The sequence below is a fragment of the Astatotilapia calliptera genome, chromosome 12, assembly GCF_964374335.1.
Source record: "Astatotilapia calliptera chromosome 12, fAstCal68.1, whole genome shotgun sequence".
Taxonomy (NCBI): domain Eukaryota; kingdom Metazoa; phylum Chordata; class Actinopteri; order Cichliformes; family Cichlidae; genus Astatotilapia; species Astatotilapia calliptera.
Genome location: NC_137433.1, coordinates 7,833,980 through 7,858,840, shown reverse-complemented (window position 1 = coordinate 7,858,840; position 24,861 = coordinate 7,833,980). Strand labels below are relative to the sequence as shown.

Genomic DNA, 24,861 nt, shown 5'->3' with positions numbered 1-24,861 from the left:
TAAAAGCAATCAGCTGTCCTGATCTTAACTTTACATTTGCAGAGACATGATCAGTGGGTGTAGAGGGCTCATTTGCAGTTTGTGTGACAGACATGTTTTCTGTAGTGTTAGTTTCTCTGTCAATAGTGATGTCTTCTTCCTCACTAATACTCTGTTCCCCATCGGGTGTGTCAGTGTCATCATTTTCAACTGCGTCTTTGTTGTCATCATCAGTAGTACTGTGTGATATTTGTTTATCTCCAGTCCGTGAATCCACTTTAGTCAATCTTGACTGGTGTACTCTTACAAGAGTCCCCCCATGTCTTACAAATACAACAGTTCCATCCTGCCCAATAACTACACCTGGACCCTTCCACTCTGTACAGTCGACTCGTTTGTAGTATACTTTATCTCCTGCCTCATATTTGTCATCTGTAGGCCTAAGTTGTTTGCGTAGTGCTCTCCTGATCCTTTCTGAACACTCTGCCTCAGTAAATGCTTTTCTGGAAGCATGTAATGCTGAGATATGTTCAGCTACTCTTGCACTTACAGTTGTGCCCTCTAAGGCAGGTGGCTTATCCATCAACACAGAAGGAAGGTTGGGGTTTTGGCCAAACACAAGTTGATGTGGACTATAACCATGTACATTAAGCATACTGTTTTTGGCCATAAGGGCCCAGTCTAGCGCAGTGTGCCAGTCACATCCTCGTTCCTTTTTTACCTTCAGGAGGATTTCTGTAAGTGTCATGTTATGTCTCTCCAGTAGTCCGTTGCTCCAGGGACTATACCCCGCCGTTGTTTTTACCTCAATGTTGAAGTTTTCAGCCATGTCCCGAATGTCCAACCCGTTCTCACTCCCAAAGCGTAACATTTTACGCTAGGTGACAAATCGTCACCATATTACGTTTTCGGCTACCCACCATGTTCCTAAATGACGACCTCGGAAAAAAGAGGAAATATGAGAACCGTCTGGACTGAATCTACACATGTTCGCTCTTTTTATTCAAATCGCTTAGAAACACACTATTTAACTTCATTAAAGTCCTAGATAAGGTCAGGAATAAGGTTATGGTCAGGGCTAGGGATAAGGTTAGGTTTAGGGCTGGAATACAGGGCTGGAACATCTATTACCGCGGAAGCGTCATTGCACTGGATCCCAGCCATAACCCGCCGCGTACCATAAGAACGCCGAAGGTCTCCTTTCGCGTTCCTCAGGAACGCCGCGGGACGTGACAAAACGTCGACATGTTACGCCTCGGGAGTGAGAACGCTCTGACATGTCAGTTATGAGGAGTGAAGGAAAAAATACAAGATTGATGATACAGGATCTGGATCAGATGGAGAAACAGGCGGAGGAGGCAGGAAGCCAGCAAGAGGTAGGAAGGCATCAAAATGAATAGCACAAACATGTCTGCCTGTTAAATATAGAACATCAGCCACCATGTTTTAACTCAACTCTAAAGGTAAATACTTCAAGTCCCTCTTCCAGCCTTGCGAGCTATAACCTCCAACCTCTTTGTTGTGTCATGCCTCTCCCAGGTCGTGGCCGTGGCCGACGAGGTCCAAACGTACAGAGCTCCGGTGACCACAAAGCACGCTCGGAGCTGAAAACAAAGGATCAGATCATGAAGCAGCGCAAGAAAAAGCAGAAGCACCAGTTCCTGCAGGGCGGGGGGATGAGGAAGCTCCGCTCCAAGAACAAAAAGTGGCTCGGATAAGTTAAAAAGTCAGGTTTTGGAAGGGGTGGCCATAAGAAAGGCAAGCTGAGGAAGAAACTGGGAGGAGGACAGAGGGTTGATGGTGTGGAGGACATCACGAGGAACTGGGTGATAAGCATCAGAATCATCTGAGAACATCACCAAAGATTTTCCTGGCGCTTTGTGTGACTGTAGATTAAGGAGAAAATCATTTGTGAATCTTTACACTGCAGAAATGCACGTCACTTCTTCCTTGATGGCCTGCTGAACTCTGCGTTTGCCACAGAGTTATGTTTAATTATGATCCACTAACCTGGATTTACTACTTGTAAGCATGTTGGCAGTCTAATAAAAGTGTTTTGGAGTACTGAAATATGTCTTATCAAAATGGTAAAATACAGATATTAAATATTGTGTGCTTAATTTGCAGTTAGTTTCAAAAATCGTCTCGCCCATCTTTTCTTAAAATAAGAGGTGCTCTATAAAAATGACATTAAATTCTGTAAACGTGCTCTATTTGCAATTATTTATCATTACTGTTGTCCAAGTGGTCTCATTTCAAAGTTGAAAGCGAGCATCGGAACGGGCAAGAAAGGCGACTTTTAATTGACTTTGAATGTGTTGTGGTTACTGATATCAGATGGGCTGGGTTGAGAAACTGGCTTAGAATTCCTCTTGCCTTCAGCATGGCCACGCCCCTCTGACTTCTGCAATCAACAAGGCATTTTTACCCAGGGAAATGTTTATTTCGCTTTTCAGTTTGGACTGTTCTCTGTAAATTCCTGAGAAAATTTGAGAAGATCAGGAGTGTCTGAAAAACGTAAAACAGCCCATCTGTCACCAACAGCAATGCTGCCTTCAAAGTCACTTAAATCACCCTTTTTTTTTTCTGGCATGTGATTGGCTGATTAGATATTTGCATTCACAAGCAGCTGAATAGGTTAGTGCAGGGGTCAGCAACCTGCGGCTCTTTAGTCTTTTTAGTGCGGCTCTGCGTGGTTTGGGAAAATAAATTATTTTTTTAAGTAATTAGCTGAAGTGTATTTTATTTATGTTAGTTTTTTTTTAACTTGTAGTTCTAAATTGGAAGATTACTGTGATATTGAAATATAAATATAAAATTATATTCTATTACAGTTTTTTCTGAATGCCTAAGCACATTTTTTGTAACTATTGGCTAATTTTGCAAAACTCTTCACACAAATAAGAAAACCTGTCACCCAATAATCAAAACATTGTAGTTCTCTTGCAAAAGCAAACACAGCTAGATTAACTCTTCACACCTTCGTAAAAATGGTGTTTCCGTATCAAACAGTACACACAAGCCATCATCTACTAAGCACACAATGCGCCAACTGCACACTGATGGTATGAATACAAAACACATCTGGCTTTTGCTTTCTCTGTGCACAAGGTAGGCTATGTCAGTTTGAGCTCATACTTCTGTCATAGATCCATAAGCATAGAGGGATCCAAACTTCAAGTACTGGTGTACTTGAAACACATCAAAACAAACACAAGTGTTCATTTCCAAGTATAGGATTATTTGCAATCGCCATAATGACTATATGGGTTACTTGGTCTGCAGTGAACATGCTTCCTCTGCCCCCAGCATCTGGTCATCTAGCAATTCTGTAAAGTAACAATTTCAGTATTTTTACATCAATGGTATTGGTGTGTTTCTCATTGGCATATGGCAGTGCTACAAATCTTTGTGCGAAGTGACTGTACTAACCGATTCTCATTTCAAGATGTCCTTATGGTACTTGCTACAGTGTAGCGGCTCGAGTTAGGCTGGACCCGTTGGCCAGCTACCCTCAGGGTCATTCCACGGTTGATTACATGGTTGATTACATGGTCCACTATTGTCATCAGCAATTCTATTTCTTACTCTTCCTACCCTTCCTCTCCCCCCTCCTCATCTTCCTCTCCCCCCTCCTCGTCTTCCTCTTGCTCCTCCTTGTCCTTGTCGTCCTCTTCATCCTACTTCTTCACCTCCACGTCCTCTTCCTCGGCCTCCTCTACTTCTCACTCTTTCTGCTCCCTCCATTGTACTCCGCACACACAGCTTACCTGTATTATAGTGCTTAGGCTGATTGCAAAGTGAACTAATTATCTAAAAAAGTTTTCACATGTGAAAGTGTGCCAGACAGTTGGCAAATTAGTGTTAATGATAGCCATACATGTGTATACTTTTGCTAGGAGTGTGTTGGAAATTTGGTAATTGAGTGTTGTGCAGTGAATTGTGCCTACCGTTTTGCAAAGTGTGTGTTACAAAATTGCAAACTGAGTGCAAAGCAGTTTATGTGCTTTTAGTTTTGCAAACTCAGTGAGTGGTTTTGCTATAAGTCTGAATAGTTTTAGAGATTGTGCTACAGGAATCACAGTTAGGGTTTAAGCATTCAGAAAAAACTGTAAGTTTAGAGGTTTACACATCACATCATTATAATCATTGAGCCTGTCTGACTTTAATCGTCCACTTGATGGCGCAGTAGAGCCAATGAATCGTCACAATGCTTCGAACCATGAGTCGACCAGTTGGATGGAAAGCTTCAGTTCATCACAAGGCTTCATCTCACCATCACTAATGAAAGCTCTTATAATTTGGCTGCTATTAGAGACCATTGATTTAGTCTCTCTTTGGTTACTACGTGGATCTTTTTTCAGACAAATTAATGAAAAAAAATATAATAAATGGAAAAACAGAGTACAAATGTGGACAGTTAACTGGATATTACAGCACGATTTCAGTGCATAAATACATAAATACAGGTCTGAGACGTAAGTGGTGCAATATTGATAGAGCTCACATGACTCCGTCCTGTTCGTATCCCAGAAATCCACCAGGATTTTAGTGCCTCATATACTGCACAGGTCATTGGCACACCTGAGATTCAGGACGACATGCTAAGCAGTGCTGTGTCACCATCAATAATACACCATATTAATGCAAGGTACAATTACAGCTGGGCTCCGCCACATTTTATTTTAACAGAGGAAATAAAATATGCAGAGCTAGCTGAGTTGGTTGAAATTCAGTTGCTACTTTAAGAGAATTTCATACAAGAATAATTGAAGATAAAATAGGTTATTAAAGCTGTCATCATTGCTTCAGTGCCATATTCTCTCTGCTGTAACTCCGATTTGAAGAGGGCTTGTTTAGGCAACAACTCAGAGCACTATACGATCACTGCCGGTCACTTAGGTGATTTGTTATAAATGTGAAAACAGCTATGCAGGTTTAATGCAAGGAAGTCTTTACTCAGTGTTTGGCATGGGTCCTAAATGAAGGAGGGGTAGTCTGTCAGTCACTGCATTCCTCACCTGCATGGGAAACTTCCCAAACTGGAAGTTATCAGAAACATTGGAGACAATACTGAATCCACCAGAGACAGCTGGGACAGATCCTAGTCATTACCATACAGAAAAGAACGGATTTATTTCAGTTCAGTTCAAATTAATAAGGTGAAGAAAAAACAGAGACTGCATCTTATGTGTTTTCTATTCTATTCTAGTAGTTTTAGAATCCAATAACTACACAAACAATCATGGCAGTGAGGTGTGGAGGGCCAGGAGTGACAAAATGAATGAATTAAATATGCCATTAATTATTGAATTAAATGTTTCATTATTTAATTAAATGCCCATTCACTTCACTAGTGTTTGTAGTTGTTGTTGAGAAATGCCCACTGAAAGAATGGCCACCAGGGCAAGTGCCTGTAATCGGATTACAGTAACACGTTACTTGTAACGCATTACTGCCCATCTCTGTTGAGAACAAATAATGTAAATGAATAATAGTGTTCAAATTGTTCGTTAAAACTCTGCATATCTCAGAAAAACTAAAAAAAAATCAGCTTTCTTCACTCACTTCTTTACAATGCAGCCATTACAGTCTTCTTTGATTGGTCGCTGCAGGATTGCCATTCTTCTCATGTTTAGTTTTTTTTCCTATCAGTGCTTTAATTCTATGAAATAAATTTTTCAAAGTCACTTTTTGCTTTCACTAGCTTGTTTTTAGTGTCCCACTTTTGGATCTTCTGAACTCACTCTGATTAAAGTTGTCATTGTACTAATGTTATTCATGTGCAGCTGACTTCACAGCTGTGTGTGGGTTTTTTTTTTTGCTTTTTTGCAACTTTTTGTGATATCTAAATGTTTAACCTGTTCAATAACATTATTACTATTCAGTGATTATTATATATGATTATCACTTGGCTACGTGAACATACATAAATCTGTTCAATCTCAGCGACACAAGCATGTCTTCATGCGCACACACAGTTTCTACTCCCATTCATTCAGGTTTATATTTACAACTTTTACAGGACGAATGGACAGCCATCACTTTAAGGAAAAACAAAGAGAGAGAGAGAGAGATTATAAGTTCAGGGCAGGTCAGTTTTTATAGAAATGCATAGATGTGTGTTGTACTTCCATCTGGCTTATTACTTTCTAATGCAGGGGAAAGACATTGGCAAAGAAACACCTACTACATAAATAGTTTGATTTGAAGTTGCTCTTTTGAGTCCTCTCTATTGACTCTGACATCCTGCTGTTAACAGTTTCATGGTATTGCTTTGTTTGCTTTAAACAAACCTCACAGGGTGGTAGAATATGTCTGCGGTGCAGAGGTCCTTGGATCGCCTCTCTGTTGTCTTTGTTGACAGCAATGAAGGTGGTGAAAGAACTGCTCACTCCTGATTGGACACTGAGCTGCACCACCTTCTCCTTCACTCCTCCATCTTGCTGTCCTCTGAGCTCTCTCTCCTTCATCTCCAGGGAACGAATCAGAGTGCAAGCACCCAACCTGTGGACTGTTAATCTGCAGACAAGGAAGAAAACATTTACAGTTCTAATGTTTCCTATTTTTGCTACATTAGTACATCACTGACTTTTCTGTTTTTCTGTGCTGAGGGTGCATTCTTTTTATATTAGAATTAGTAGAGTTACAGAGGGTATATAGAGTGTGAACATAAAATAAGAGCTTGATTAGGCTGTAGAAACGGATGAAAATCCAGTAAAGTGAAGAGTGTGTGTGTGTGTGTGTGTGTGTGTGTCTGGCAGGAAGTGAAGCAGGAAGTCTGAATATAGCTTGTGAGCTTGTGAGAGACGTTTCAAAAGGAAAACAGAGGAATTAGAGAGTGAAAGTGCTAAGAAATAGTAATGAAAATGATATTAAATAAATGTCTTAGTGTGTTAATACAGGTGCCCATGGACTTGGCTCAACCTCAGATGAGTACAGCAGCAAAATGATAGATTAACATAATTGGAACGACAAACAGGCCAGGCTTTGGCTGAAATTTTACAGCTTCACCTCTCATCCTGCCCTTATCCTGAGAAGAAGCTTAAAGGACAGTCAATCTCCTGATGAAGACAGAAAACAGACAGAACAACACCGTAGATTTGAAGAATTAACAGCAGGCAGAAGACAGTACAACTGACCTAAAACACTGAAGGGTCCAGCAGCATGTATGTTAATGGAACATGTGCTCTGAATTACAAGCTGGAAAGAGTACCAGTGACATGACTGTGTGAAAGCACTGCATTGGACTGTCTGAGTTCATATTTGCCATGCTGGGAGTTAACCGCCAAGAAAAGACTGAAAAGATGAAGAGAGAATGAACAGAGAAGAAGAAACGGCTGATTTGGGCCTGTGTTTGATTTGGGAGGCCACACAGGAAGCTGTGAGAAGAGGGGACGAGGACCGGTGAGAGGTGAAGGCTGGACGTGTTCAAGTGAAAGTATAGGAAAATTGGGTTGAAAATTGAGGCTGAACTTGTGGGGTTTAGAAATGTCCAGAGCATCGCTACAGAAAGGTGAATTAAAAAAAAGAGAGAGAGCGGGATGAAGAAATAAATAAACTAATAATACATAAATGAATAGAAAAATCTTTTGTATATGGCGCGGTGCTGTGGGCACCTAAGTCTTTGATAGTGTAGAATTTTCAAGTCAATACCATGGTTGCATCTACTGAAAATCTCTGTGAAGCTTAAATCTCAATGACCTTGACTTCAAGGTCAGAGGTCAACTTTTCTGAAAATCAGAGGAGTTTCACATTCATAACACAGGTATGTCTACTAGGAGGCTGAAGGGTAGCTCTATATATTTATAAACAATCAAAAACAACAATTATTACGCAATTTATTTCCAATTTGTATGGAATTTATTTCTGTAAAGGTGGTGTTTTAGGTCTGATTGAAGGACTGATGTGATGGTAAGGTGTCCACTGCTGCGCTTTGAAGATTGGTAGGCTTTTTTTTTTAAATTTTCACAAGAATTGCTACTTCCCCTAGAGTTTTGGCCACTCCAACAATCAGAAGATTTCCCTATGAGCAAGCATTTAGCGACAGTGGGAAGGAAAAACTCCCTTTAAAAAGGAAGAAACCTTCAACAGAGCCAGGCTCAGGAAGGGACAGCCCTCTGCCACGACTGGTTGGGGTGGGGGGAGTGAAAATTTTAAAAAAAGAAGCCAAAGTGATCATTTTTGGAGCAGCTTAATTAATTTTTGCATTGTAATTTGCTGTTAATGTCATTTTCCAACCCCAGTTTGTATTTTTATCACTTTTGTCCAGGGTGGAAGATGCCATGCTGGAGACTGATTCAGTATGGTCTTTCAATGTTGATACATGGGAACCTTTTAGAGAGGCCAGGGCTGAAAAAGGGATGCCGGAGAACCTGAGAGGGTGTTATCCGCTGGTGTGCATCCAAGGCCAACATCTGTTTAATTAGGCTGACAAATAAGCGTTGGCCAGCTTCTGGTCCTCGTCTAAACATCATTAGCTGTTCAAGGTCATCCAGACGTGTAAGTATTATGTATCTTGTTTCCAGGGATTCATGTCCTGTCCCTGGAACAGAGTCTTTATATTGTTCTTCCGTCTTAAATGTCCAGCGCTGTTGCTTGTATTTGTCTCCAATGAAATAGTTTTCAGTGTACACGCCAGAGTCTAGCACATGATCTGGTGGCTGACCCTGAGTCTCTATGATGAATTTCAGATAATCATAGTCATTCTCCGAAGGGTAGAGTGGCACCCCTGTAGCAAGCTCCACAGCCACCAGCCCCAGAGACCACATGTCACTTGCTTCATTGTAAGGAAGGCCAAGCATAACCTCAGGTGCACAGTAACCAACCGTCCCCACAAAGTCACCAGGTATCACTGCAGACGCAGGACATGCGAGGCCAAAGTCTATAAGTTTGACTTTGATGGGAGACTCATGGCGGTTTACAACCATGATGTTTCCAGGTTTGAGGTCAGCGTGCACTATTCCCACAGAACTCAGGTGGGACAGAGCATTTGTGATTTGACCTAAAATTGGCCTGACTTCGCTTATGGGGAGACCCTGTTTATTCCGGTCCCCTATGTAGTCCCACAGGCATTGATCAAGGAGTTCAAATTTCAGGCAAACCCGCTGTCCGTCGTGGAAAAAGCCGTTCCATTGAACAATGTTGGCGGCATCTGGATCCAACCTTCGCAGCTGCTCCAAGATGAAAATTTCCACATGTGCCTGTTGCAGAATATCAGGGTCGCTCTTGTTGACTTTAATGGCAACAGCTTGGTTGGTTGTTGTGTCGCGACATTTGGCTACAATACCAAAGCCCCCTTCTCCGAGGAAAGCCTCTACCTTGTAGTGCTTTCCCAAAATGCTCCCTTTAACTAATTCAAGCTCATCTGAGCTGAATGATGGACTGGCTGATGTGTGGACGAATACTTGCTGAGAAAATTCAACCGAGTTTTGAAAACTGCAGTTGATTTTCTGTGATCTCTTGCTTTCCAAGTTTGAAGGGTGCTGAAAGACCACAGGGTTTTGTGATATTTCAGCACTCATGTCAATGCACAGGGAACTCTTAGGGCTGAAAAAGGGATGCCGGAGAACCTCCGAGGGTGTTATCCGCTGGTGTGCATCCAAGGCCAACATCTGTTTAATTAAGCCGACAAATAAGCGTTGGCCAGCTTCTGGTCCTCGTCTAAACATTATTATTTGTTCAAGGTCATCCAGACGCGTCAGTTTTATGCATCTTGTCTCCAGGGACTCATATCCTGTCTCATACTGAAATTGTTGGTCAGTCTTAAATGTCCAGCGCTGTTGCTTGTCTTTGTCTTCAATGAAATAGTCTTCAGTGTAGACGCCAGAGTCTAGAACATGATCTGGTGGCTGACCCTGAGTCTCTATGATGAATTTCAAAACATCATAGTCTTCATTTCCAGGGTAGAGTGGCAGCCCTGTAGCAAGCTCCACAGCTACCAGCCCCAGAGACCACATGTCAATTGCTTCATTGTAAGGAAGGCCAAGCATAACCTCAGGTGCACAATAACCAACCGTCCCTACACGGTCACCAGGCATCACTGCAGACGCAGGACATGCGAGGCCAAAGTCTATAAGTTTGACTTTGATGGGAGACTCATGGCGGTTTACAACCATGATGTTTCCAGGTTTGAGGTCAGCGTGCACCATTCCCACAGAACTCAGGTGGGACAGAGCATTTGTGATTTGACCTAAAATTGGCCTGACTTCGCTTATGGGGAGACAGTGGTTTTTCCGGTCCCATATGTAGTCCCTCAGGCATTGATCAAGGAGTTCAAATTTCAGGCAAACCCGCTCTCCGTCGTGAAAAAAGCCGTCCCATTGAACAATGTTGGCGGCATCTGAATCCAACCTTCGCAGCTGCTCCAGGATGAAAATTTCCAATTTCGCCTGTTGCAGAATATCAGGGCGGCTCTTGTTCACTTTAATAGCCACAGCTCGGTTAGTCATGGTATCACGACATTTGGCTACAATACCAAAGCCCCCTTCTCCGAGGAAAGCCTCTACCTTGTAGTGCTTTCCCAAAATGCTCCCTTTAACTAATCCAAGCTCATTTGAGCTGAAGGATGGGTGAGCTGACATGGTGAAATGTGTCGGCTTGGTCGGTGAATTGCTAAGTAAAATTCTCTCAAAACTCTCCAAAAAGGGTTTGCTTGCTGTCAGGTCAAGGTCCGTTGAGCATTAAAGTTTAACAGAGCAAAGCTCCTACTTAAGGGTTTTTTCTCTCAGCAAGATGATGACATAACAAAGGATCTATGTCATCATCTTGTGATGTCACAAGATGTCACCTTTTTTCACAAGATGCATTCCATTTGGATCAAAGGCATTCTATTTTTTCAGTTGAAACACTAAAAAAAAACAATGTTTCAACAGGCCAGGCTGCATTTTCTGCTGCGACATCTCAACAGGAGATAATAAGATAAAGACAAGGAAGACTGGTGATCTATCCATATCAGCAACATCGGCAGGTTTCTAGTGCAGGAAGTAATAAATTCAGCCCTCGTGTTTGCACTACAGGTTGCTTTCATGAGTATTTCTGTTTTTGTGGTGGGGGAATTTTTCCTCGTTCCAACGATGTAAACAAAAACATTAATTGTGCTTTCCGCAATGACTAGTAATCATTTTGTCCTACTGTTCATTTACAGAACAGGAAAGGTTTTGTTTGGTTATGATTGTTTTGCAAGAAATGCTTCAATCACAGTGGGGTAGTCTTGATTAAAATGTTATATGAGAACTGTGGCACCATGTGTGACCAGATATTGGCATGTAGTCGTCGCCAGACTGTCATCAAAAGTGTGAAGTTTGGGACAGACTGGACAAAATACATTTTTAGAGATGAAAATCTTATGTCCAGTGATAAATGATCAAAATTCCACCACAAACATGGCTTTGACAAAGATGTCCCTTTCTGAAGTAACCCCAAAAAGTTCCTGAAGTAACCAAATGGAATTTAACCAGTGACCTCTCACTTTGCAGGCGAATGTGTAAACCAGCGATGCCTGGAAAACACTAAAACTGTGCCAAAATGTCATTTTACATTCAAAATGGCGGACTTCCAGACTTCCTCTTTGGATTGGGTTCACTGAATCTGTGTGTAATAAATGTCATACACGTATTTCAAGCTGTAAATAAGTTGTTAGAAGTTCTTTAAAATTTCTTAAGTGGTGCTGTAGATCCATTTCCGCAGTGCCAGTCACTTTTTAAAAAAAAGTACATTTTGACCTGATGTGAAGAATGCAAAAAAATGTCATTAGTTTGGAAGCATGTTTGGTATATGATATACTTGCCTGACTAATAATAATTTATTATTACTATTACTACTGTTGTTGTTGTTGTACAATGGAGCCTTTCCCCTGTGAATGACCAGCTCCCAGCTAAAATGTGTATTTTGTGCCATTTATAAGGTCAGTGCTTTATCATACCTTAAACTGTGCAGGGTAAAAGCCTCAGTTGCTGGGAAAAGCACAGGTGTATTAGAGTTTTTCTGAATTGCTAAAACACTAAACCCCATTGTAAAAACTAAACTGTCAACTATGAAAACTCTTTCATCAAATCAGTCCCACTGTTGCCAAAATCTTAAACACTATTCAAAGCTCAGTCTCCCATTTAGCAAAACTCTAAACACAAAACACACTTAGCAGTGTGGTGCACCTGTTGTCGTGTGAAGGCTGTGTGCAGTAGTGATGTCTCCTGTGTGTCGAAGCTTTGAAGCGTGTGTCGGGTAATCTCGTGGTAGTTTTGTAAAGCGCGTATCGAGGCTTGCTTTGATTACGTATGCAGTGATGTTCGAGGCCTCGCGGGCAGTCCGTACCACGTGACTGATTCAGGAACTGGCTCGCCGGTTTGCACCAGATTCTAAATAAATTGGGCAGCAAAACACAGCTGATTCCCCGTCACATTGTGTTGTGGAATTGGATTACGTCCCAGTTACATACTTACTTGAACATTTCTCCTTCGATGGAACCAGCAAGGAAGAGAATATTTGTCTGACAACATTTAATCTCATCTCTCCTAATAAAGTATGCACACAGTAATAAATATCACAAATGATAAGTACCATAATATAAATCAACAACACCACAGATCTTATAATCTGATTTCTGTCTTTTAGTTTATTACAGTTTTTTCTGAATGCCTAAGCACATTTTTTGTAACTATTGGCTAATTTTGCAAAACTCTTCACACAAATAAGAAAACCTGTCACCCAATTATCAAAACATTGTAGTTCTCTTGCAAAAGCAAACACAGCTAGATTAACTCTTCACACCTTCGTAAAAATGGTGTTTCCGTATCAAACAGTACACACAAGCCATCATCTACTAAGCACACAATGCGCCAACTGCACACTGATGGTATGAATACAAAACACATCTGGCTTTTGCTTTCTCTGTGCACAAGGTAGGCTATGTCAGTTTGAGCTCATACTTCTGTCATAGATCCATAAGCATAGAGGGATCCAAACTTCAAGTACTGGTGTACTTGAAACACATCAAAACAAACACAAGTGTTCATTTCCAAGTATAGGATTATTTGCAATCGCCATAATGACTATATGGGTTACTTGGTCTGCAGTGAACATGCTTCCTCTGCCCCCAGCATCTGGTCATCTAGCAATTCTGTAAAGTAACAATTTCAGTATTTTTACATCAATGGTATTGGTGTGTTTCTCATTGGCATATGGCAGTGCTACAAATCTTTGTGCGAAGTGACTGTACTAACCGATTCTCATTTCAAGATGTCCTTATGGTACTTGCTACAGTGTAGCGGCTCGAGTTAGGCTGGACCCGTTGGCCAGCTACCCTCAGGGTCATTCCACGGTTGATTACATGGTTGATTACATGGTCCACTATTGTCATCAGCAATTCTATTTCTTACTCTTCCTACTCTTCCTCTCCCCCCTCCTCGTCTTCCTCTTGCTCCTCCTTGTCCTTGTCGTCCTCTTCATCCTACTTCTTCACCTCCACGTCCTCTTCCTCGGCCTCCTCTACTTCTCACTCTTTCTGCTCCCTCCATTGTACTCCGCACACACAGCTTACCTGTATTATAGTGCTTAGGCTGATTGCAAAGTGAACTAATTATCTAAAAAAGTTTTCACATGTGAAAGTGTGCCAGACAGTTGGCAAATTAGTGTTAATGATAGCCATACATGTGTATACTTTTGCTAGGAGTGTGTTGGAAATTTGGTAATTGAGTGTTGTGCAGTGAATTGTGCCTACCGTTTTGCAAAGTGTGTGTTACAAAATTGCAAACTGCAAAGCAGTTTATGTGCTTTTAGTTTTGCAAACTCAGTGAGTGGTTTTGCTATAAGTCTGAATAGTTTTAGAGATTGTGCTACAGGAATCACAGTTAGGGTTTAAGCATTCAGAAAAAACTGTAGTTTTTGAACGCTCAAAATAAGCGTCACACTTGCGGAAGCCGATATACCCGCCGAAACGCCGTGCATTTATCGAGACTTTCAACCCCAGGTAGGCTAATTATCAATCTTCGGATCCACATTATGTCAGCAGCTCCATCGTGAACTATGTTAAAAACAAACACCGCTCACGCCTCACAGATGACAGCTTACAGTCCTGCGTAAAGATGAAAGTGACTTCATACAGCTCCGATTTGCAGACGCTGTGCGCAGATTCAGGAGCAGAAGTCCCATTGTAAACATATCACGGCAGACCCAACGATGTTTCCATGAACACGCTTTACAGCTTCTCTTTATTGACCACTTTTCACACACGGTTGCTGTATGCATACAGCCGGTGTTAAAGCTCACAGCCCGACACATACCAACACAACAGCATAGAGAGCACAGACGTTAAGGCGCCGAGGCGTGATCGCGGGTGCCGCTCAGGTGCGTCCGCCTCCCCTGCAGCGGCGCTGCAGACCACGCCCCGCCACACACATTAACCAGGTAAAATACATATTGTCAGGGTTCCTGGGTCGGTGACCCAGTGTTTTCAGTTTTGTTCATGTTCATATATATATATATATAGCATATAGTAAACAATGAATCTGTAAACGACAGCTGTTGACATTTTTTAAAAATGAATGAAAAAGCATATTTAAATAATCAACATACATGATTTAAATATAAACACACACGTGACAAGAGACAGAACGTGTAGAAGATATATGCAGAAAGAGCTTTCAGTGGTCAGCTGATAACATGATATCTAAAAAATACATAGCTCATTTTCCTGTCTGTTAGTTGGACATGCTAACCTGTTAACAAGCTCCTATATTCACCCATACAGTTTGTAGATCATTTTGCTAAAATAGGTAAAATCTCCACTCTTTCAGGGCACTAATAGGCTAAAGGCATATTACAAAAGGTCATTCATGTATTCACAGATTCTCTGTAGTTATTCTGCTGCTCATTCACCTGTAAAAACCACACCAATCATTATTTCAACAGCCTTTTTATTTTGGAACAAAAGCATTTGACGATATGACTTACAGGACGTTACCAAATTCATGAAGCTATATTTGTGAGTTTATTTATCAATATCAGTTTAATGTAAACAGACTGATGTAGTAATAGACAGTAAAATGTTGGTGCGTGTGTAATATATGAGCGTTTATGTTTCTCTACATGGGTAAAAGTACTCCATGTCGCCCTCTGGTGGTAGCAACCAACTATGAAAAGAATGGATGTTGGATCTTAACTAAATGATAAAAAGTTTTATTACTTTGTATTACTTTCTTTAGTTTGGTAAAATTTACAGTTTTAATCCCGTAAGAAAATAAATCACTATCATAGAGAGGGATATTAGTAATTCGTTTGTTAATAACACTTTGTTTGTGTTTGCTAATGTTTCGACAGGAAAATGGTTTTCTACAAAGTTGTTTCATGTACAGAGTAACACACACACACACACACACACACACACACACACACACACACACACACACACACGTATGACTTTGCCGGTTTCAGCTGAAACAATTTCAGTGTTTCAAACCATGTTCCAGGATTTTTCCTTCACCATTTATGAGGTTTCAAGAAGAAGATAAACGACAGATATGAATGTTTGAAAAAGTTATAGATGAAAAGATGAAAAATACTCAAAGGATAAATTCAATTGGTTTATTGTTTTATGAATAAGTTGAAAAAGAAAAAGTTAAACAAGTAAATAATGAAACAAGGTAAAATGAAGTAAGAACAAAACGTCAACAAGTAAATAATGAAACAAGGTAAAATGAAGTAAGAACAAAACGTCAACAAGTAAATAATGAAACAAGGTAAAATGAAGTAAGAACAAAACGTTAACAAGTAAATAATGAAACAAGGTAAAATGAAGTAAGAACAAAACGTTAAGTAAATAATGAAACAAGGTAGAGGAGAGAAAACCCCAACAATCCCCTCTGAGCACGCACTAGGCGACAGTGGGGAGGAAAAACTGCCTTTAAACGGGCAGAAACCTCCGGCAGAACCAGGCTCAGGAGGGGACAGTCAACTGCCGGGACTGGTTGGGGAGGTGAACAGAGGTGGAGCAAGACGAGGCTACACCTGCTGAGGAAGCAGTAGAGTTCCTCCTCCAGGGCCAGCGGAAGCGTTTGTTCTTCTTTTTCATGCAGTTTTCTACAAGAGCTTTTTTTTCCAGGATGAGGGTTCTCAACTCATCGATGGTTTCTTTGTTTTGTTTCTCAAGCTTCTTGCACGTTTTCTCCACCTCTTCCAACGTTGCTTGTTTTTCTTCAAGCTTTTCCCTGAGCTCTTTGGATGTTTCCTCCTGCATTATCTTGTCCTTGTGCATGTCTGCGTTTCTTTGTTGTACTTCTTTGTACATGTCTTGTAGCTCCTCATTTCTTTTGTGGATATCTTGGAGCGTACGCTGCAGGTCGTCATGTATGTTGTCTTGTTCTTGCTTTTGCGCCTGCATTTCAGTGTGTTTGCGCTTCAAGTTGTTGTATTCCAACAATATCCCCTTAGTGAGCTCGGAGTTGTTTCTCGCCATTTGCTCCATCCTTTTCTGCATGTGCGAGCATTGTTTGTCCAGTTTTTCTTTTTCCCCTTCTAGTTGCTTTTTCTCGTGAAGAAGGTCTTTATTTTGGCGCAGAGTATCATCCACCTTCTCTTTCAGCATTCTGTATTTTTCCTCCGTGACTTTGAGTTTGTGCTCCATGTCTCTTTGCTTTTTCTCCTGTTCTTCCTTCTGTTGGAGGATTTCTTCATTTTTTTTCACAGCTTCATCGAAGTTTGTTTGGAGCAGCCGATTCATTTGGTCCATATATTGGAGATCCCATTCTGTCTTCTCAACAGTAGCTTTGCTGTCTTTAAGCTGGTTGGACATCTCCTTTAGTTCCACGCTCTTTTGCTTGTTTTCCTTAATTAGGAAGACAATCTGCTCTCGGGCTTGTCCAAACTTGATTCCCCAACCCTCATTAATAATATTTATGTCGGGCTGGCGTTTTTGTCTTTCTTCCAGGTTCTTATTTTGCGCTTCCATCTGTCTACACTTCTCCTCCAGTTGAAGTTTCTCTTCTTCAATCTGTTGAATTTTATTCTGGAGATGGTAGTTTTCCTTCTTACTGTCATGTAATGCCCTTTGGACGGCTAAGAGGTCATTTGGGGAAATTGGCCGGCCACGACAGGAAGGAGAAGCGGCGTAATCTTTTTGCCTTGGTTGGTGTCTTGTTGGATACATGTTGAAGGTTGTACACGACAACTCTGAAAAGGTTTCCAAAAGTTTCTGTGGTGAACGTGTGAAGGCTGCAAACACAAATGCTGCGAAGACACGAACTAAAAAACTGCTGTGTGTCACCCCTGTTTAAGGAAAAACTTCAAAGGATCGTGTAGTGACATCATAACTCCGTGAGCCAATGAGATTGTCATGTGACATTTTGGAATGGGGATATTTTTTTTTAAACCGTTTTCAAATTTAACTTAATATTTGACTGTTTCTTAACTGACCTGTTTAGCTGATTAAGAAATGAATTGAAACGAGCATCACTAACGTTATATAACAGACAACAGAAAAAAAACAGTTTTTTTTCTAAGTAATAGAGGTATAATACATTTTTTAAATTTTTTTTTAAATTATCCTACTTTTTATAAGAGGGAACATTATTTAAAGAATATGTATTTAATTGGAAAACTCTCTATTCGTCTAAAGGCTATAACAAGAAAGGTGAGCTTCCTGCTCAAAAATGAAATGACCAAAATAAATGGAGCATTTCTCTGCAATTACAAACTCTGTGTAAACAATCTTGGTTTCAAAATAAGGCTAATGCTGGTGAGATGTCATCACAGGTGTAAATATTACTGCAGATGTTACTATGTCAAAGTTTCACAACTGTCTTATGTTTATTTATGTAGGCAAGACCTACTTTTCACTTTTTTGCTTTGCTATATGTTCTTGAGTGTATTAGTTTGCCAGCAGCACGAACATGTACTAGTGTCAATAATAATAGTACGGTGGATTAGAAAACCTGCTCACAAGTTGAATAAACATCCAGGATTGTTTCATCATTTTCATTCAAAACCAATATTTGAGTCAAAATGAGAAAGTTGTTTGTGCTGTCTGATGAAGAAGAAGCAAAATAAAGTGCAGTTTTGATGTAGATGATGTTGTATACAAACTAGAAGAGGAAGATAGTAGGATCTCTGTATCATGCTTTGTCACTTTGTACCATGTAATTCTTTCTATTTCCACCAGGGGGTGTTTTCAGAGGTGGTAGGTGGTAAAAGAAGAGGTCAGCAGGAAGATGGCGAAGAGCGACCAAAGACCAAGAAAAAGAGGCAGTCAGGCAAAGATGAAGAGTATTATATCCCTTACAGACCTAAAGACTTTGACTCTGAGAGAGGGTGAGGCATTAAACTGTTGCATCTGTTTCTTTAAAAAATGTGAATGGCTTTGTGTTTTATGCTGTTTTGTCCTGTGTTATGCGTCGACAGGTTGAGTCTCGGTGGAGAGGGCAGTGCTTTTGAACAGCAGGCCTCTTCAGCTGTCCTTGATCTCATGGGAGATGAAGGCGATCGCCTTAACCAGCAGAAGAAAATGATGAAATGGTACAAATTTCCCTATGTTTGACTCAGTATCCACCAAATGGTCATTTCAAACTATAATTTAAAGTCTTTTTTCCCCCTTCTTTTTTTAGGGACCGTAAGAGGAAGCGTTTTGTGAGAGAAACGGGAAAAGAAGACCAGAAGAAGAAGATCAAAACAGACAGCGGTCAGGTTATCAGTAACAAGAAGAACAGGAAGAACTTGTATCCTTCCAACAAAAAGCTTCTCTGTGTGCTGCTCTCAATGACCCTCTTCTCTACTCCTATGACAATATTAAGCTGTACTGTGAAGATGTTGTATCACTTGACAACATGTCAGTTATGAGGAGTGAAGGAAAAAATACAAGATTGATGATACAGGATCTGGATCAGATGGAGAAACAGGCGGAGGAGGCAGGAAGCCAGCAAGAGGTAGGAAGGCATCAAAATGAATAGCACAAACATGTTAAATATAGAACATCAGCCACCATGTTTTAACTCAACTCTAAAGGTAAATACTTCAAGTCCCTCTTCCAGCCTTGCGAGCTATAACCTCCAACCTCTTTGTTGTGTCATGCCTCTCCCAGGTCGTGGCCGTGGCCGACGAGGTCCAAACGTACAGAGCTCCGGTGACCACAAAGCACGCTCGGAGCTGAAAACAAAGGATCAGATCATGAAGCAGCGCAAGAAAAAGCAGAAGCACCAGTTCCTGCAGGGCGGGGGGATGAGGAAGCTCCGCTCCAAGAACAAAAAGTGGCTCGGAGAAGTTAAAAAGTCAGGTTTTGGAAGGGGTGGCCATAAGAAAGGCAAGCTGAGGAAGAAACTGGGAGGAGGACAGAGGGTTGATGGTGTGGAGGACATCAGGAGGAACTGGGTGATAAGCGTCAGAATCATCTGAGAACATCACCAAAGATTTTCCTGGCGCTTTGTGTGACTGTAGATTAAGGAGAAAATCATTTGTGAATCTTTACACTGCAGAAATGCACGTCACTTCTTCCTTGATGGCCTGCTGAACTCTGCGTTTGCCACAGAGTTATGTTTAATTATGATCCACTAACCTGGATTTACTACTTGTAAGCATGTTGGCAGTCTAATAAAAGTGTTTTGGAGTACTGAAATATGTCTTATCAAAATGGTAAAATACAGATATTAAATATTGTGTGCTTAATTTGCAGTTAGTTTCAAAAATCGTCTCGCCCATCTTTTCTTAAAATAAGAGGTGCTCTATAAAAATGACATTAAATTCTGTAAACGTGCTCTATTTGCAATTATTTATCATTACTGTTGTCCAAGTGGTCTCATTTCAAAGTTGAAAGCGAGCATCGGAACGGGCAAGAAAGGCGACTTTTAATTGACTTTGAATGTGTTGTGGTTACTGATATCAGATGGGCTGGGTTGAGAAACTGGCTTAGAATTCCTCTTGCCTTCAGCATGGCCACGCCCCTCTGACTTCTGCAATCAACAAGGCATTTTTACCCAGGGAAATGTTTATTTCGCTTTTCAGTTTGGACTGTTCTCTGTAAATTCCTGAGAAAATTTGAGAAGATCAGGAGTGTCTGAAAAACGTAAAACAGCCCATCTGTCACCAACAGCAATGCTGCCTTCAAAGTCACTTAAATCACCCTTTTTTTTTTCTGGCATGTGATTGGCTGATTAGATATTTGCATTCACAAGCAGCTGAATAGGTTAGTGCAGGGGTCAGCAACCTGCGGCTCTTTAGTCTTTTTAGTGCGGCTCTGCGTGGTTTGGGAAAATAAATTATTTTTTTAAGTAATTAGCTGAAGTGTATTTTATTTATGTTAGTTCTTTTTTAACTTGTAGTTCTAAATTGGAAGATTACTGTGATATTGAAATGAAATATAAATATAAAATTATATTCTATTAGTTTTTGAACGCTCAAAATAAGCGTCACACTTGCGGAAGCCGATATACCCGCCGAAACGCCGTGCATTTATCGAGACTTTCAACCCCAGGTAGGCTAATTATCAATCTTCGGATCCACATTATGTCAGCAGCTCCACCGTGAACTATGTTAAAAACAAACACCGCTCACGCCTCACAGACAAGGCTGGACTGGGACAAAAAATCGGCCCGGGCATTTTGACTAGAGACCGGCCCACCAGGATAAAGATTGAAAATGTGACGTCATTCAGGGATAACCGCAAAGGATTCTGGGAACTTGTGGCAAGAGGTACTAGCGCACGCAGGCTTTCAATTGAACTCAGTTACACAGCGATAAAAAGAAACCCAAAAAATGGCAAGAAGCTGTTGTATTATTAACTTCAATAGCCGGTCGCATGACAGCCACGGGAAGCCGATGGGTAAAGAGATCGTTTTTTTTTTTTTATCGGATTACGTCGTTGAAGAGAAATTTTTTAAGCCATGTTTCCGAAGTAAGAGCCGACGGATGGTCTGGATATACCAAATATAACGTCTCAGAACACTCCAGCTCACATGTTAGTCTGCTCCAAGCATTCCCACAAAGGTCAGAGTTTTTTAGTAGTTAATACGTCATTTTTCTTAACATAATTGGTGATATAGGTTACAAGCAAGTCTGGCGCTGAACAGAAATTGTCGCGCTATGCTCCTTTATTTATTGTGCATAAATAGTAAATTGTCCTGACACAATATTGTGTTTCGCTTCTGTTATTACCATGGTACATTGACAAAAACATATACTTTTATTCACAGGATAAAACAGTTGTTTTGTATCACTTATTGTCCATTGCGATTACAACATACAATATTATTGTCACTGCTACATTTCTGTAATGCTACTGTAACCGGTTTCTGCTTCATCCCGCTGCAACAGTTCGGCCCAAACAGACTCCTCGACTCTGCGTTGTGTAGTGTTTTTAAAAAGACAAGGAGTCTCTGATCGATCGTTGCCACTTTATTTCCTGAATGGAAACAACGGTGTATTATCAGTGCACAAGCTCGCCATACACCACTCCGCACAGCACACTCTCGTATGGCTACGGCAGACTGGCAGCGATTACTGCAGCAATATTACAATTTCTAATATACAATAAAATAACAGCAACAACAAATTATGTACCTGAATGGAAACAACGGTGTATTATCAGTGCACAGGCTCGCCACACACCACTCCGCACAGCACACTACGGCAGAACATCTCATTAGCATTCCGCTTTAGCATACAGTTTCACACATTACAGTTTTTTACAGACGCTAGGACACATTTCTCAATACTTAGGTCACTTTTGCAAAACTCTTCACACAATTCTCCTAACTGACCCTCAGCTTGGCAAAGCAGTTCATTCCACATTCAAAATGCACTACAACTACCAAAACACTTCATTCAGGTCTCAAATAAAAACATTCCTCCAGAACACTAGCAAAGGTTGACAGCCGACAAACACACTTTGTCACCCACAAAACAATGACCTAAAAAACACTAACAACATGTAGCATTACACAGTGTTTTCCTGTGTAAAACAAGGACACATCTCTGTTTATAATTTCAATATATGTTACTGGAATGAATCAGACATCATGTATTTATGTTTATGTATTTTTATTTTTTTGCACTAAGTAATCCCAAAATACAAGAATTCGTATACACACCATCCACTGATACACATACAATAGTAATGCTAATCTACTCGGTCTTCTCCATTTGGCCACAGGTTCTCATCCACATCACATCTTATGTCATCTTGGGCAACACACCTAGGAAAGAATCTTCTGGCATGCCAGAATTGAAGGAGTTGAAAAATTGAAGGAGTAACACCTGTGTAGATGTTCATCCACAATGAGAATCAGCTGTGGCTGGTTAAACTGCATTGTTAGATTTAAAATATGTTTCAGTAAAATATTGCCGTTGGATTTTGCTGTCTTTTCAAGTTTTGCATTGTGTTATTGTTTTGACCATGAGTTTAACAGTTTTGAAAACAGTATGTAAGCACATGCAAAATGTCCTGTCCGTACAAAGGTTTTTGGCAGTTGTTGTGTCTGAGTGAGAAGATGATTCATGTAATTTGAGAGATGTAGTCATTGAATGCATTTTGTGCCAAAACAATGATAACTGGTCCTCAGTTTAGCCCACATAGACTTCTGTTGTGCTCACTGTGTGAGGAGTTTTGCAAACGTGACCTAAGTATTGAGAAATGTGTCCTAGCGTCTGTAAAAAACTGTAATAAACAAATGAAAAGTACATAAAACTGGTGTTGGACATGTGTCCACTAAGCACTTATTACACTCGGTGCTCGTCAGCTAATCAGACATGTTTTATGTGTCTGTACTACTTAGCTATATTGTGTGCGGAACAATACAACTCACCTCTCGTATGGCTACGGCAGACTGGCAGCGATTACTGCAGCCAGCCTCACCTAACCAGCCACACTGAGAGCGGGGGGGCGCTGTTTCCCCATTACACTGATATTTGTGGCAAGTGGAATAATACCACAAACACTGTTACACTACCAGAAATTATTTCCACTACTAATTAATTACCGTTGAGCTCAAAGGTCCTATTAATAAACTGTTAATGAATGTGTATTTATGAAGACGATTTGTGAGACTGGTAAACTTATGATACGTACAATAGTCTTTCGTCCTACACGGTGCATTTCAAGGTCCTGCACCCATCCGTCGGTAAACTGTACCTGGGCTTGTTGCAGTGACCTGAAGTTACTAAACTTCATGAGTGTATGCACTCACTCCAAGAACCGTGTAATTATAAATCTGAGCGTGGTGAAAGTGGGCAGCACACTGACGTCTTTTGTCCACTCTGTGTGCTCGTAAGGGTCTGACCCTTTCACTCCTTTGATTTTTTCCTCGTATCTTTTCTTTGTCTTTTCGTCGAGTCTGTCTTTGTACGAACCGGCATTGTTCTCCTTTTGTTTTGTACATTCCTTTTTTGTGCGGCAAAGAAAAAAAAAGAAGGTATTGGAACCGGAGAATGAACGTTTTGCGGTGCTGCAAATGCTTGCATTTGATGCGGTACTTGGATTGTTTTGCCACGAGTTCCCGGCATGCAATGCGCGAAAATCACGTGATTGCTAAACAAGGGGGAGGGTGCATCCAGCCTCTTCGGCTGTAATTGGTCCAGCCCAGAGTCGATCATGACCAATTGGCCAATCCAACACCTTTCATTATATATACCCTTCCTAAAAATTAAAAATTAAAAAAAATAAATAAAAAAATATCCATCGGCCCATAAAAACAAAAAATTGCCAGCGGCCCACCGGGCAAATGCCCGGTATGCCCGATGGCCAGTCCAGCTATGCTCACAGATGACAGCTTACAGTCCTGCATAAAGATGAAAGTGACTTCATACAGCTCCGATTTGCAGACGCTGTGCGCAGAGATTCAGGAGCAGAAGTCCCATTGTAAACATATCACGGCAGACCCAACGATGTTTCCATGAACACGCTTTACAGCTTCTCTTTATTGACCACTTTTCACACACGGTTGCTGTATGCATACAGCCGGTGTTAAAGCTCACAGCCCGACACATACCAACACAACAGCATAGAGAGCACAGACGTTAGGGCGCCGAGGCGTGATCGCGGGTGCCGCTCAGGTGCGTCTGCCTCCCCTGCAGCGGCGCTGCAGACCACGCCCCGCCACACACATTAACCAGGTAAAATACATATTGTCAGGGTTCCTGGGTCGGTGACCCAGTGTTTTCAGTTTTGTTCATGTTCATATATATATATATATATAGCATATAGTAAACAATGAATCTGTAAACGACAGCTGTTGACATTTTTTTAAAAATGAATGAAAAAGCATATTTAAATAATCAACATACATGATTTAAATATAAACACACACGTGACAAGAGACAGAACGTGTAGAAGATATATGCAGAAAGAGCTTTCAGTGGTCAGCTGATAACATGATATCTAAAAAATACATAGCTCATTTTCCTGTCTGTTAGTTGGACATGCTAACCTGTTAACAAGCTCCTATATTCACCCATACAGTTTGTAGATCATTTTGCTAAAATAGGTAAAATCTCCACTCTTTCAGGGCACTAATAGGCTAAAGGCATATTACAAAAGGTCATTCATGTATTCACAGATTCTCTGTAGTTATTCTGCTGCTCATTCACCTGTAAAAACCACACCAATCATTATTTCAACAGCCTTTTTATTTTGGAACAAAAGCATTTGACGATATGACTTACAGGACGTTACCAAATTCATGAAGCTATATTTGTGAGTTTATTTATCAATATCAGTTTAATGTAAACAGACTGATGTAGTAATAGACAGTAAAATGTTGGTGCGTGTGTAATATATGAGCGTTTATGTTTCTCTACATGGGTAAAAGTACTCCATGTCGCCCTCTGGTGGTAGCAACCAACTATGAAAAGAATGGATGTTGGCTCTTAACTAAATGATAAAAAGTTTTATTACTTTGTATTACTTTC

At 40.7% G+C, this 24,861-nt stretch overlaps 1 protein-coding gene and 1 long non-coding RNA gene across 6 annotated transcripts in view; one reads left to right on the top strand and one right to left on the bottom strand.

Moving 5' to 3' along the window:
- Positions 1–19,576, top strand: part of LOC145432300 (ATP-dependent RNA helicase DDX54-like) — a 318,477-nt gene extending 298,901 nt beyond the window's left edge. For 4 of the 5 annotated variants that reach the window (XR_013912584.1, XR_013912583.1, XR_013912582.1 and 1 more), the window contains 5 exons: positions 18,131–18,279; positions 18,370–18,483; positions 18,573–18,683; positions 18,799–18,890; positions 19,046–19,576. Coding sequence is in view for 1 of the 5 variants with exons in the window: in XM_080309052.1 (XP_080165178.1) it covers positions 18,086–18,279; positions 18,370–18,483; positions 18,573–18,683; positions 18,799–18,811 (432 nt within the window). In the remaining 4 variants the exon portion in view is untranslated. Of the gene's footprint in view, positions 1–17,944; positions 18,280–18,369; positions 18,484–18,572; positions 18,684–18,798; positions 18,891–19,045 lie in introns of those variants that run through there. The other variant, XM_080309052.1, reaches the window with a different exon arrangement.
- On the bottom strand, positions 19,214–23,947 carry LOC145432301 (uncharacterized). The gene is made up of 2 exons (XR_013912585.1): positions 21,517–23,947; positions 19,214–21,358 (listed from the first exon to the last, which is right to left on the bottom strand). It is a non-coding gene; the product is annotated as an uncharacterized LOC145432301 (long non-coding RNA).
- Between the last annotated feature and the right edge of the window lie 914 nt (positions 23,948–24,861).